This window comes from Rattus rattus, chromosome 6 (genome assembly GCF_011064425.1).
Source record: "Rattus rattus isolate New Zealand chromosome 6, Rrattus_CSIRO_v1, whole genome shotgun sequence".
In the NCBI taxonomy this organism is placed as follows: domain Eukaryota; kingdom Metazoa; phylum Chordata; class Mammalia; order Rodentia; family Muridae; genus Rattus; species Rattus rattus.
The window spans coordinates 55,534,230-55,549,538 of record NC_046159.1 but is presented as its reverse complement, the minus strand read 5'-3'; the positions used below and the strand labels follow the sequence as shown (position 1 = coordinate 55,549,538).

General features: G+C 51.2%; 1 protein-coding gene across 2 annotated transcripts in view; it reads right to left on the bottom strand.

The window, feature by feature from the left end:
- Window positions 1-15,309, bottom strand: part of Wnt7a (Wnt family member 7A) — a 46,588-nt gene that overhangs the window by 27,711 nt on the left and 3,568 nt on the right. For both annotated transcript variants that reach the window (XM_032906098.1, XM_032906099.1), the window contains exon 3: window positions 2,627-2,898. In XM_032906098.1, the coding sequence (XP_032761989.1) occupies window positions 2,627-2,898 (272 nt within the window). The remainder of the gene's footprint in view (window positions 1-2,626; window positions 2,899-15,309) is intronic.

The window sequence follows — 15,309 nt, the reverse complement described above, 5'->3', positions numbered from 1 at the left end:
AGGATTAGAAGGATTAGGAGGTGTGGCCTTGTTGGAGTCATTGGGGGTGGGCTTTGAGGTTTCAAAAGCCCATGCCAGGCTCAGTTTCTCTCTCTCTCTCTCTCTCTCTCTCTCTCTCTCTCTCTCTCTCTCTCTCTCTCTCTCTCCCCCGCCCCCCAACTACAGATCATAGTGTAGCTCTCAGCTAGTGCTCCAGCATCATCAGGATAATGAACTACACCTCTGAAAATGTAATCCAGCCTCAATTAAATACTTTCTTTCATAAGAATTGCCTTGGTTGTGGTGTCTCTTCATAGCAATAGAACAGTGACTAAGACAGGTCCTCACCAGCAAGTGTGGAAAATCTCCCCTTCTGTGTTCCCCACCTCAAGCAGACCCAGCCTGTACTCCATCCATACCCAATGTCTGCCTGGACCTTGCTGTCTCCACAGTCCATTTCTGTGACCTCTACTCCTCTCTGTTCCAGAGCCAAAGAATCCACCTAGCTGTCATAGGCCCTGGTCGATGTTCTATGTGCAACATGCCATCTCTAGGGTCTGGGGTGCAGCTGTAATGGGCACCCCAGGCTATCCTGAGTGAGAAATTCATAGAACACAGCTGCATCCCAGAAGAGATGAGGAAGGAACAAGAAAGAAGTTTCTCTGAGCAAGGATATCATGCCTGAGACTTGGACACAGAGAAGCCACTTCAAGACATCCTGTCAATTTGGGGATCCTCCAGGAACCCACAGACCAACTAGAATACACTATGTAGTCTATGTGTATAGACTGTGTATACACAGGCATAGATCTCACCCTTCTGGGCCTTCACCTCTTTCCTCTTCTCAGCCAAACTCAGCTATCTTTGGGCCTACCTCTTCCAAGAAGCTCACTGAGGATTTCCTGTGACCATGCAGTGCCCACAGTCCCACAATAGCATGACTGAGCAGCAGCCACAGCCTTGTGCCTAGAACCAACTGTGCAGTTTATGAAGCTCTCTTACCAGAGCTGCTAGCCAGCGTCACTTTGATCCATGAGCTAGCCTCACACTCTACCTCACTATAGGCTGAGCAGGAAATCTGTGGTAAGGAAACTGGAGATGAAGGAGGGAAGTTGCTACCTTGTGCCAGCCTCCAAAGAATGAGACCTTCGGAGATGGGGTAGCACTTGTGACCACCGATGTCTCCTGGGACAGTGAAAAAGAGGGAACAGCTGAGATGCCTGAGGGGTGACCCATCTGGACAGGTGGTCTCTGAGGCCACCCAATTTACCTGGATATCGCTCTGGGACAGACAAGGTCTCTTTTACTCACCAAGGCTTCTCAGAGGCCTATGATGGGGGAGGAACACTAGAAAGGGGTAGTCCCTCTCACCCTTCTGGATACAAACCTGTCTATGCTCTCATAGTATGTAAGCCCCGCAGCCATACTTCTAAATGGCTTCCTCTGGGTGCTACACATGTCTGCAACATGGACTCACGCCTACCCTGGCTGAGCACTGAGGATGGTGGGTCAGGTCCTAGGTGGGCAGCCTTCCCTTCTCACCTCAGCCCTAAGAGTACAGGAATGAATGACAGAGCCAGGTTGAGCTCAGATGACCATGCCACCCTCTCAGTCACTGCAACCATGTACACATCTGTGCAGAGAATATGAACGCTGTGCCCAGACACTGGCCCCAGTGATAAGGGATCTTTAACATATGACTTCCTGCCTGTGCCTCAGTTTCCTCACCTATAAAGGAGAGTTCAAGTGACACCAACTCATGGGAATTCTATGAGCTGAAACACCCAGGCCAGAAGATGTGTAGCCCAGTGTGACCTGCTCCTCCGGAACAAGACACCATCACTGTCACTAAGCCAAACAGCAGACTCCCGCATCTGAGCCCTTTTGGGAACTGTCTTTGTTCTTTGCTTCTCCAATTTTAAGAGTATTTCTAAAGAGGAAGCGATGGTAGAAAACCAGAGACTTATACCCAAGGTCTGGATGCCCTGATCCCTGATCCCCACTTCACTGTACCCTGTGAATTCCCTATCCACACTCACTGATACTTCATAGAGCAGAGCAAAACTCCCTCCACTTTTAATGCTTCATAAGCCTTCTGGGATCTGGCCCAGCCCTAGGCCTCAACCAGGGGCACTGCCCACTCAGGTGACATTGGCCTAGGTGTCTCTCCATGAGGTCAGGCTGCTCATGTGTGGATACATCTGGAATGGGGTTCCCAGCACTGCATTGGTCCCTTCGTGCATTTCGACAGTCATGGTGGTCTTACGTTTGGCCCAACCTGCTCCCCTCTGTCCCCATGTCGTGGCTCCTTGGTTTTATTTTCTGGACCTTCAGTCCTGTAAGCTTCTCCTCATGGAATGGGCCACCCAGATCCCTTCTCTGCCCAGCCAGGCTGTTGGAAACAGGAGAAAGCCTGCCCTACTCTTCTAAGACCGACATAGATCTTGATTGAGAAGACAGGAAACAGGTAGCCGCTTTGGAGTACCTATTTTGATTTTGTGACTATTTAGTATTTAGTCCATAAGCTTCATATTGTACACCCCTGGCACCAGGGTGGAGCAGAAGGAAACTAAGTGCAGAGCTGGGCTTTCCCAGACCCCACCCCTGTCACCAAGGACCTCACTGCAGTGTCCTCCCTGCAGCCTACCTTCCGGCCTGCCTCGTTATTGTGTAAGTTCATGAGGGTCCGGGCATTCTGCTTGATCTCTCGGGCATCCACGAAGACCTTGGCGAAGCCGATGCCGTAGCGGATGTCGGCAGAGCAGCCACCCCACTTCCAGCCCTCGTCCCGGTGGTACTGGCCTTGCTTCTCCTTGTCGCAGCCACAGTCGCTCAGGTTGCCTTGGGTGCAGGCAGCGGTGATGGCATGGGCCACACCCGCAGCAATAATTGCATAGGTGAAGGCAGCCTCCCGACTCCCTGGGGGCAGAAGAATGGAGAGAGCTTTGTAAGAGCTGATCTGGGAGACCCTCCGGTAGGGGCAGCTAGGGAGAAGGTGAAAAGCTGAGAACAGGGCCGTGGCTTTCCAAAACTCAAGCAGAAGTATGACACTGACTGTGCAGAGAGCTCCCTAGGGTGGTGACAATGCCTGGACCCCAATCAAGTACACACTCACTCTCCTGCAATCCGGAACCCTCGGGAAAGCTGGACTTGGGGGTGAGGAGCTTCTATCCCATTTCCACCCATTGCCTCTCCCAGCAAGCTTGACAGGATCATGTCACTTGTATGTGTTCAGATCACAGAAAAACAACATTTAAGGAACACTTGTGGAGTGCTCAGGCTGAAGGCGGAAGCTGGGACCGTTGATCCCTGCCTCTGTGACTAGACCGGTGACCACCCCTGCCCTGTGCCTCAGTCCCCTCAGCTGCGGCAGTGATGAGTAGCATTAAGAGTTTGTCTTCAAAGCTCTAGCCAGTGCTCAGCAAGTGGCATTTTCCACTGTGAGGGGTACAGGGGTCTGAGTATCAGGATGTAGTCAATAAAAATGCTGAGTGGGTACACGTATCATGTTGCTACTCTCTGGGCCTCAGTCTCCCCTCTGCCAACTAGGTCCAAGAGACACGCGTGCGCTGTAGGGTGAAGGAGAGCACAGCTTGCCCATGGCGATCCCTGAATGAGTACTGGGCTCTTACAGCCTGGGGCGCTGAGGAAGAAGCTGGAGCTGGAGCAGGTGCACAGGTAGGGGAGCACGCCTCAGCAGGATGTGTTCTGGGAGCTGGGGCAGAGTCGGCAAGGGGCTGCTGGAGAAACTGAGGAAGCGGTGACAAACTTGCAAGTAACCTAGACCTTGGCCTCCACCTGGGGCTCCCTCCAACCTGCTTCACCCACCACCCGTCCTGCCCCCAACCATTGCTGCTCTGGTGCCCTCTTGGCTGGACAGAGCCAGTATTGCTCTGCCTTTGGAGAAGCCCACCCACGGCCTTCCTATCAAGACAGGCTTATGTCTGGTTTCATTTCTGCCACTTACTGACTACTGTGGGATAGTCTCTGTTCTCCAAGACCCTGGTCTTTCCATCTGTGAGCCTGGGATGTCAGTGCCTACCCAAGAGGGAACGTGACTCCCATAAGAATGCTTAGCCCAGGGTTGGGGATTTAGCTCAGTGGTAGAGCGCTTACCTAGGAAGCGCAAGGCTCTGGGTTCGGTCCCCAGCTCCGAGAAAAAAAAAAAAAGAATGCTTAGCCCAGAGCCTAGCTTAACAACTAGGGTCGTCAGAGTGGAGCCCCTGCCCTTCTTCAAAACTGCAGCTCAACTCTGTGGCTTGCAGAAGACTTAAAGTACCTGCTGAGTTCCCCACGACCATAGAGAGGCAAAGAGAAAGCCCCCCAACCTGGGTACCAGCTCACTCCAGAACACCAAACACACAAGAAACAAAACTCTAGGAAAGGCACTGGCATCAATGTCAAACCCTCACGGGTTTTGGAGAAAGGGGTGATCAGAAGTGACTGTTCCATTGTTTTCCAGCTGTGTGACCCCAGGTGAGGCAGCTGTGTCTCTGTGTCAAACTCTTCCACTACTAAAGGGGTTATAACAACACCTGCTTTCCAATGAGGCCGTGAGGAAGAGAAAATAGTTACCCATGTTAAAGCAGGAGAAAGCATGCCAGACAGCCATTACAGCATTTAAGGGGAGAGCATTAGCTGGTCCTCACAGAACTGAAGGGGAAGGGCGGCTCTTCATTCTCTTGCCTACATTTGATGAAGCCAGTAGAGGTCTGGCTCATTCAGGGCACCCAGAGGAGAGCTTCACACCTGCCCCTGGCTACCTCCTATGAATAAAAGCTGTTCTGGGATTAAATCACTTCAGAACGGGGATGTCATTGCTGCCAGACCCCAGCAGGTGGAAGGAGCTGTGTTCCCTTAAGCAGACCAATATGCAAACTGAGAGGAGACCAGGAGCCCCAGGCCCTCAGTCTCCCTGTGAGCCCTGTGCTTCCTGTGGTAACTGTGTGACTGCCTGCCACCCAGCATGTGAGCATCTCTATTTCTCTGGGGTCTCCTGAGCCAGAGTGATGTAGGTGGTAAGTGGTAGTCAGTTGTTGCTGGTGATTCCCTGAGGTGAGGGAACAGTAGCCATGCTTCTAGCTAAAGGTGTACATGACCATCATGGAGTCTGGTCCTGGCCATGCGTGGTGTCTACCTCCCTGACAAGTGGACACTTAGCACTCCTGCTCTGAGAAGCAAGGAGGGACAGCTACCCTTGCTTAGCACAGATGCTCGCAGCACAGGTGCTGTGTACCCATGCTCAGCCCTCCTGAGCTGCTGTTGACAGAATGACAGATCCAAGGGTTCCTTCAAACCTGCCAGAGGCTGTGTGACCTCAAGAAAGTCACTTAGCCTTGCTGCGCCTTCCTCAGTCTTTCTCTGTAAATACCTCTAACCCAAGCAGGGGGTGAGAAGTAGGCATCATCTAGCTCATAGCACACATCTCCATAAAGGGCCAAGAGTAACACCAGATTCGTAACTGGTGCAATCACAGGCTGTTAGGAAGGTGCCGAGAATCCCCTCTCCCACTCCCACCTTAGGTTTCCCATTGCCTTTCTCACTCCATCTGTCTCAGGTCACTCATCCCCACTGTCCCTAGAGAATATAACGTCCTTCAGTGTAGCACTCTGTCATAAATGTCTGCCTGGGGAAGAAGGAATGGAGATCGGCTACAACAGGAGCAGCAGCCTCTGGGTGTACAGGATACTGCTCACTCACAGCTCGTGCAAGAACAGCCCCTCGGCTGGAGAGGTGGCTAAGGAGTTAAGAGTGCTTGTTGCTCTTGCAGAGGACCGAGGTTCAGTTCCCAGCACTCATGACCACATGCAACTCTAGTTCCAGGGGATCCGATGACTTTCCACAGGCATCAAGCATGCACATGCTACACACACACACACACACACACACACACACACACACACACACACACACACACATATGCAGGTAAAACATTGAATTAGTGACAGCACCCCACTTTACAGATGAAAAGACTGAGGATCGTGAATGTCTGACCAGGCAGGGGTTGAGGCTATGGTGAGCAGGCTATGTGCCTCTTATCCTATCCTGTCTACCACAACCAGGGAGCCAGCACAGTCACCCCTGGGCTCTGCTGACTCGGAGGGACAAAGGCAGACAAGGAGGAACATTTGTTGTGCACCTACTAGGTGCCAGGCTCACACCTGGGTCTCTGCGCTATATTTTGCAACAGCCTCCAATGTGAGACAATACCCACATTTACTGGTAATGAAGGTCTCCTACCTAGATAGACTAGAGCTAGAGCTGGGAAGCAAAGCCTTTGTTGGACAGCATTGTCCCTTAGCCTTGCCTTGCCACCTGCCTTGCCACTGGGTGTGAAAGTCATAGTTAGAGAGGAAGGCATCAGCTCTTCCCAGAATGCATCATCTCTGCCAAGATATGATATCCAGTTATCAGTTAATTCTTGTCAATAAGGGCAGACCCTGGCACCCTGGGAAGGAATAGGGTAATGGCAGAACCAGCAGGGAAGGGTCCTAGATCCCCAAGTCCCATTATTAAGAAGTCACCCAGCACTCTGAGACTACCTTCCTTGGATTAGGGGTGGAGAAGTGAGGCTCACAGAAAGGTGCTGATGTCACAGCACAGGTATAGTCAGAGGCAAATCGAGAGGTCATGGGGTGTCCCTATTTATGACCTGAGCTATTCCCAAATCCTGATGGTCCACATTCTTCCCAGCACAGCCTGGAGAATCCCTCACTGGGACACTTACTGAGTGTATCTCATTTTGCTCACAAAACATCTGCAAAGAATTTCTGAGAGGTTCCTTCAGATCCTGCAACAATGGTGGACAGGGCCTGAGGGCCCCTCATTCACCCGGAGAGGGCCGAGTCTTCAGAAATGGGCTGCTGGCGAGCCTGAGTCTGAACACCTTGCCGACCGAGAGTAACAAACCGAGGCAACCGACCTCTGAGAGGCAGACTGGCCTTTGTCACCCCTTCACAAAAGGCAGATCATGAGGCCCAGACACAAGCCCTGACAGCCGGGCTCCAGGGTACGACCCACTCTCCTGTAGCTCACAGCTCTTATTCCAGCCCACCAATTCACAGCCCACCTCTCCAGCAGATCGTCCACACATTTGGTGAGTGAATGCCGGCTCCACTGAAGCTGGCCCCTACAGTGCTGAGAGCTAGCTCCTACGGTGCTCAGAGCTAGCCCTATGGTGCTCAGAGCTAGCCCCTTTGGTGCTCAGAGCTAGCCCCTACGGTGCTAAGGAGTCTGTCCTGAAGTACCAGGGGCAGAAGAAAGGTCTCCATCCAAATCTTGACTTCTGTCACCTCAGCCAAGCATGACGTGCCCATGCCCCTGCCCTCAGTGAACATTTCCTGAGCACCTACTGTGTGCTAGGCACTGTGCTGCAGGCTGGATGGACTAAGATGTGGGATTCAGGTGTGGTTCTGCTTTTGCATGGAGACAGAAAGCAGATTACATCGCTCTGTTAGCTGAGGACTCCAAGGAAACAAACCCCTCATTGATGGGAACTGGGGGTGTCAGAGTTTGAAGGTTCTGTGAGAAGAGGAGTTTCCTGGACAGGGGCACCCAGACCATGCCCCTGACTGGTATGGGCCAGGTAAGCCAGAGATGACAAGAAGGGAGACTAAGTAGATAACACAGGGAATCCTGCTGAGTATCAGGATACTGTCTTGGGCAGAGCCGCCTTCTATCCATGGAGTCAAAGAGGGTGATTCCCAGAGCCACAGACAGAAGGAAGGCCTGTCTGAGGTCACCCGTGACTCCAGAGACCAGACTAGAACCAACCTCCCAGGCCTCTAGTGAGGAATCCCCTCCCTCTCCTCCACCTTACCTGCAAATCTTACTGGCCACATATCAGGGATTTCTACACAGAAACCTGGGGAACCAACCCCAAGTGTCTTCAGCTCAGTCTGGGTGACAGGGCACTTGCCGACCACTCCCAGTACTCCTCACTTAGCTGGGTGACTCTGAGCCTGCACTCGGAGTCCCTGAACCTCAACATTCCCATCCGCAAACTTAGAACCCAGGGGACCACTGCCAGGCTGCCCTGAAGACCAGTCTCCTGAGGGAGGAGAACATCAGCAAGGGGATGGGGGCAGGGGTAAGTGTTCGTGCTGAGGTGCTGAGGTGAAGTCAGAGCCTGGTTAACGCCCTCTCTGTTCGGCTCCATAGCAGTCCCATGGGGACAGAGGAAATGAACCCTGTCCACACTGGCCCCAAAGATTCCATCCTCCGCCCTTTGCGATTGCTGCCCGTGGTTTGCACCGGAATATTATCTGGGTGTATTTACGGTATCTCACTGGAAACCACAGAGTGCACTGTAGATTTTTTTTCTCTTCTGCTATTTAAAGCCATTGGGTCAGAGAATGAGCGGTCTAGAGTGACACCAGCAGAAATGTTCAGAGATTGGGAAAACAGACAGATGGAAAAAGGTTGCTCTCGCCAGACTGGTGCGGTAGCTGTTCGCAGCCCAGTGTTCTGCCACACGGTAGTTAGGAGAGCCTCTGTGCGTAGCCAAGAGATTTTAGGGTTAGGAATCATGCGGGGGCAGGGGCAGCCAGGTGAAGAGACAGGAGACAGAAATGGGGAAAGGATGTACCATTCACCCCACTCTAACCTGCTGTTCCAATCCCCAATCCAGGGAAAGAGACTTTATCTGTGGGTTCCTCTTCCTACAGAGTCGGGCCACAGCACTGCTAACTGTCCCCCAGTGGGCACCATCCATTCATGATTACTCTTCCCTACGTTTAAAAATATTCTTTCTGCCACTCTATGAGGCACCATAAATGTATCCAGGTTGTTTCAAAGTAGGACCCAGAGTCTGGGTAACCCGGGGTCACAGCCTGGCTCTGCTTTCCAGCATTGCAAGGCCCTGGAAAGTTACCTTTTCACTCTGTACTAGGAATTATGAACGGTCTTTCTAAAAAGGTTGTTAGGAGCCTGACACACAGCTGGCAGGAATCAGTAAATGCCTCAAAGCAGAGGCATTGTTGGTTAGCCTGGTATCTACCATGACGTGGCTGTAATGTCCCTACTCCTGTTGTACTCTCCTCCATTTGTGGTCAGCACTTTATCCATCTGCATTTTCTACTGACAAGTTTTCTTTCTCTCCCCATGAGGTTGTGGGAACCTAGATTATTGACCTATGAAATCTCCAGGTTGAATGAATGACTGTGTGAAAGTAATTGCGTGAATGTACATGTGTGAGTGTTTGTGTGTGTGTGTGTGTGTGTATGTGTGTGAGTATGCAAGTGTGAGTGTGCAAGTGTGAATGTGCGAGTATGTGTGTGTGTGAGAGAGAGAGAGGGAGTGTGTGTGTGTGTGTGTGAGAGAGAGAGAGAGAGAGAGAGGGAGGTGTGTGTGTGTGTGTGTGTGTGCGTGTGTGTGTGTGTGTGTGTACTGTCTACCATAGGGAAGCTGGAAAGACCATATAACAAAAAGCTCATCTCAAAGAATAGTGTCAGGAGAGCGAAAATCCAGGATGAACTGAGGCTTGCAAAAAAAAAAAAAATGCAAACGAGACAAAAAGCCCTTTGTTGGCTGTGTTCTAAGCGAGAATGGGGAAAGAAAAGGGCTTTTGCTTGGGCAAGATGGCGCATTGTTAAGAAAGGCAGAGAGAAAGTGGAGCTGGCCGCCCCTCGCTCTATCTCCCTCCCTGGAAAGGACTTCCCATCCATCCTGCCAAATGGCCAAACACTGCTCCACTTTCAGAGGCTGTGGGTAAAAGACAGAGCATTTTGGGGACCTGTAGGGGTTCTCAGGCAAGGGATGTGGACCCAGATTGTCCCCTCCAGTAAAGGCGTGCAAGGTTCAACACATCAGAGTTTCCCAAGCACTAGACAGAGGTGGGTAAACCTGAGGCTGAATCCTGGGTCATGTGTGCCCATCCCTGGAAAAATTCTGCAGGAGAGTACCAAATCGGAGGCGGTGAGCATTTGGAAAGGAATGTAGCCAGCCCTGAGCACATGATGGGAAGCCACCATTCTCTGTTGATAACACTGTGTGTGCAAAGAATGTGATTACCACCCAACATCCTGATCGAATCTCTTGGACAGCTCCCTGTCAGAGCAAAACCTTTCCACAGGGAGGCTGGGAATGACAGAGCATACCTGTAACCGTGGCCTTGGGAGGGGGCAGAGGTCTAACACCAGCCTCAGCTACATAGGGTGTTTGAAGCCAGCCTGGGCTGAACGAGACCATGTCTCAAAAACAAAACAAAACAAAACAAAGAATCGCCTGGGATTCCTTGTTCTCCCTTTCTTTCTGGAGCCTCCTTGCCATTCCTGTCCATCACGCTCGCATCCTGCTGGCCCATCGTCTGTAGAATCCAGGATCCTGTATGAGTCACAATACCACGGTTCAGCCATCCCTGCCACCTCCTTCCATTCTGTCCTGTAAGACCAGCCCCTACTTCAGATGGCCACTCAGACAGCTCTGTGTTACAGTCTGTGTGGACCATGTACTTCAACCCCAGCTTTATCTGTCCCACCATTAGATGGTGAGAGAGCAGGGTCAGAGCCTGTGGCTGACTAGTGTGTCGCTCACCAGCTTTTATTACACAGAGATTCTATCTGTGGGACAAGTGAATGAGTGTCCGGTGTGCAAAAAAGGTACGAGGGGATCTTAGCCCATAAGCATTTAACAGCCCGGGATTAACCAAACACTGCTCAGAAGCAGTAAAATGTCCTGGACTTAGGCTTTGGGTCTGAGCTCTTCATTCTGTCCCTTGCATTCCTGGATGTATGTCAGACATGTCTGTGAGTTTTTATTCCCCTTGTGTGAGACGTCTGGCATCTGAGTTTCCTGGGTGCCTTCCAGGAATTGCTGAAGAATGCTGACTGAAAAGGACCTCATTAGCCCCCATCCACATCAAATGCTAGGAAGGCTCCTGTTCTGGACCCATAGAAAAGATGTTGGACCTGAGAGACAGTTGGCCCCAAATCACAGTCTGAGTTCAGTTGCCTGTGAGGGTATCTAAGAGTAGCCATTCCCAGGATGTGGGTCTCTGCAGCACTATACCTTGGAACAGCTGGGGCCTCTACGTGGAGGCTGCTCAAGTTGTTTCTAGTGCTTTTAGTATACTGGTGGACACACTGGCCCTCTGAGAGCAAAGAGTGTTACATGCTGAGATCCCCCAATCACCAACCATGAGACCAAACCCCTTCCACATGGACTGAAGATCCAACTAGAGTTGGGTATCAGAAAAATGATGTCCAGGCAGTGACTACGAAGATGGTTTGAACCAGGAGGTGATGAGAAGTGGGCTGATTTGGAGACACGATTTGAAGTCAGTGTAAAGAATTCAGGTCGGTATAGCCTTGCCCATCACCCGAGCATCCTGCTGGCCCATCCTCTCTAGAATACAGGATCCTATATGAGTCACAATACCAACAGTCTCTGCCACTCAAAAAACAGAGCCTGAGGCATGAGTCCCCAATTCCTGAACCGTGTCCCTATCAGATTGGCACACAGGGGGAAAGGAGATCCTCCCAGATCCAACTCACCAGGTGCCAGGGTTTTACATCCTGTATGATGTGGTGCTTCTGCCACCTGGCATTGTGGACCATGTCAGATGGCCATGGTGAGAGGGGACGGGTCGCATGCCCTCTCAAAGTTGTGGGTGGGGCAGAATGGAAGCCTGGATATGTGGATCCAATTCTACAGCACATCTAGCTGCCCTGCACAGCTCAGCACCAAAACCTCTTAAAACACACTTGAGACTGAAGGCCTCAAGTCTGACTCACGCACACAGACAAATCCCTCCAGCGATGGGAAACTCACTACCAGGTCTCAGCCCTGCCACAAAGCAGCCACAGGATGCAGCTGATTCTTGCCTCATTATTACTCTGGAAGGACGGGGCATGAGCAAGGGCTGTCTCCATTCCAAGCCGTATTTGAGCCTCAGTGAAGAAGAGCAGAGAGTGAAGCTCCCCACTGGGTACTGCTAAGGCAAGCCCTGGATCCCTGTACCGTGCTGTCAGTACAACCATGTCATCCTACCCCATGGGGAAACCTGCAAGCGAATGGGGAAATGGGCAAAGGCACGAAGAGGCAGCTCATGGGTAAGTAAATACAACCCTCTCCCTTCAGTGGGAAATATAAACCACAGAGGCAGGTGTCAGGGAGCTCCATGTGGGGCACCCATCATCCTGGCAGGAATGTGGAGGTCTGAGAAGTCTTGTTGGGGAGGTTGTGCGTGGCACTGTGGAATGCCAGAGGAATCTGCCACAGTCATCATTAACTACAACTGAAATGAACGAACTTTGTGGGGCGGTGCACATGCTACGATGAGTAAAATACACGCCACAAGGGACACAGAAACCCCCCACCCTCTCACTCATGGGAGGGACAGGTCCCATGATGAAGGACCATCACTCATCCATTGGATTTGAGGAACGGACAAGACAAGGGGCTGCAGATGTAGTTCAGCGGCAGAGCACATCCTTAGCTTGGTTAAGGCTGTGACCCCAGTCACAGCCAGTCTCTTCCCTTGCTCTTAGACCCAGACCACTCTTCCTACCTTGGGTGTCCCACCTCTGGGCCCCTTCCAGCCCTCCAGCACCTGTATCACGTCACAGGCTTGCTGCTACAGGCTCAGTCATGCCCCCATAACTCACACTGAAGCTCTGACCCCTAGCTCTCCAGAATGTGGCTGCAATTGGAGAGGTCTTTAAAGAGGTGGTTAGGTTAAAATGAGGTCAATTGTGGGCCAGATCCCATGAGACTGGTAACTTTTTAAAAGAACCACGAGAGTTTACATTAGGGAAAGGAACGACCAGGTGAGGACATATCAACAAAACAGCCTTACTGTGGGTGAGAAGAGTGCTTTCCTAGCAAGTTCAAGGTCCTGGATTGGCTCTCAGGCACCAGGGGAGGAAACCCTGGGAGGGAAAGCCTTATGTAAGTCCAAGAGAGAGGCCTCAGGAGAAAGCAACCCAGCCAGGCCTTGACCTTGAACCCCAGCTTCTGATAGGAATGATGTTAGCTGTTTAAGCCCCAGATTTGGCATTTTGCTTCTTATCTATGAGAGATGGATAGAGTAGAGGTCTCACGCTGGACAGCAAAGCGCCTTACCCTTGGGTTGGGCATGACTAGAAGTCTAGCCTCATTCAACTGTATAGTCAGAGGAAGTATTGGGGCTTTCACAGTGTGGCTGAACATAGCCCAAGGCTCTTTCCTGAGGTCTTAAACTCGTTGTGGTCCTGAGAATAAAATGGCCACCTGTCTGTCCCCTTCGTGTCATTAGAAAACAACACAACCTCTGGTCCAGCTGTTCTGAAGCCAGCATCATTCCTAGTTTTCCAGTTCCTTAGGCGTTTCAACAGTCCCCTTTTCACCTGGGTGTATTGGACTTAGTTTCAATTTCTACTTCCAATAGGCCTTGTCTGGACATGCTCACAGCCTTCTCAGATCTTTATATGAAAACCAGACACCCAGAAGGGAAGGCAGAGCCAGGAAGCTCAGGCAGAACAGAGAATCACAGTTGGGATGGGCGTGAGCAGGTGGGAGAAGGAGAGTCTTCAGACCTCAGTACAGGGAAGTAGAAGCTTACCTTACCTCACAGTCTACGTGCAAATTCCTAGCCTCCTGAGCTGCTCCTGACATGACTGCTCGCCATGCAAAACTTCCTTTCACAGCTTCACTTGCAGCTAGGTGAAGCCATGTGACTAAGTTCTAGCCAGTGGGATCTATGAAGATACAGAGGGTGGGGCTTCTGAGAAGTCCCTACAAAGGCAACATGTGTGCCCTATGCTTTAGAGTGCCAGCGGGAGGGGCTCCATATGTTGGAGACTTCACCCCTGATCTTCACCCCTATGAGACAGCTCTAGTCAGCCGAGGTAATCAGCTGGTAGGGGAGAGGGGACTTGGTTGAGGAACCCAAAAATTCTCAACCTGAGAGATAACAGGATACCTGTTACTATAAGAGAAAGGTTTGACTCATATGAAGTCAATGGTGGGTGAATAAGCATTGAATAGTGACAATGATTAAGGCTCAGCCCACACTTTGGTGGTTGTGGCTATGGTCAGGTCAGAATCCTCCGACAAACCCCAAGTCCTAGAAATTCAAGCTCCTTAGTCTGGGCTACCTTATTCTTCCTGCTCTAGCTCCTACTTCCTCCCAGGCTATCCCAACATTGCTATGTCATATGTTTCCTCGTAGTTAGCTTTACCTGTCCCAACAGGCACGCCTCTAACCCAGTTCTTTATTGCTTCCCAGAATACTGGTGGCGTTCCTTAGACTGTGTTGAGGCTAATCCCACAGTATGTAGCCAGGTATGTGGGGGTGCTATGATCTAGGGGTACCTCCATCCTGGTCCCCTCTGCCACAGCCCAGTGGGCATCATCACAGTGTGGCCATGGTCATTCTAGAACAGCAAGCTGTAAGAGATGAACTCTGTCCTGGGAGACCCTGTCACTCACTTTGACCATGTCCCTTCTGAGCCTCAGTTTACTGATCTGTAGCAAGTTTACTCATTATGCCCCAGCAAGGCCATTAGGTTTAAGACAATGTCAGAGAACCATCCTGGGTGTTTGAAGAGGGATAGGATATTTGAGAAGGACAAAGCTGAAAATGGACAAGCAAAAGGCTCGGGAGGCTGGGATTTCAGAGGCCTCAACTGCAATCTTGGTGTTGACACCTTCCTGTTACCAAGCTAAGTTGGTCTACTTTCTCTCTCTCTCAAGCAAAAAAAAAAAAAACCAAAACCCTAAATCAAACAAACAAACAAAAACTGATTCTGATGTTGAGGGGAAGGAGAGGAGAGGGGAGAAGGAACTTCATGTAGATCTAGAGACTGAGTTCTAGGAAAGGGGCTCTGCAGGAGGGGACCTGTCTGTTCCTGTCATGTTGACCACAGGTCCCAGTTCTGTAGTCAGTATAGTCTGGTGACCAAAGTAGGGAGACCTGTGGCAAGACTGCCTGGAGGCAGGGAAGGATGCAGTCACTGTGAGCTGGCTGGATCCCCTGCACCTGGAGTAGGAAGATAGTGGGAGATGTTGGCTGATGCAGGGCTGAAGGAGCAGATGGGGAGGAAAGCTCAAGAGACTTGAGTGCACACGGTGTGGTACCCATCTCCAGAGAAGCACTGAGGCCCTTGAGAGAAGCCAGTAAAAGAGGACGGGGCTGGAAGTTCATGAAGCAGGTGGGCAATGGTTTCCCACTGGCTGGAAGGAGTGACCCTTTAACCAGTCTTTCCTAGAGTAACCCTGTGGTCTGATTTCTACTTAAAAATTGTTCATGCCTGCTGGGAGCAATGGGAAGGTGGGCTAGCCTGGGAGCCCAGATGACAGCAAGGAGGCTGGGGAAGCCACTGGAATGTGGAGGATGCTGGACTGGACTGG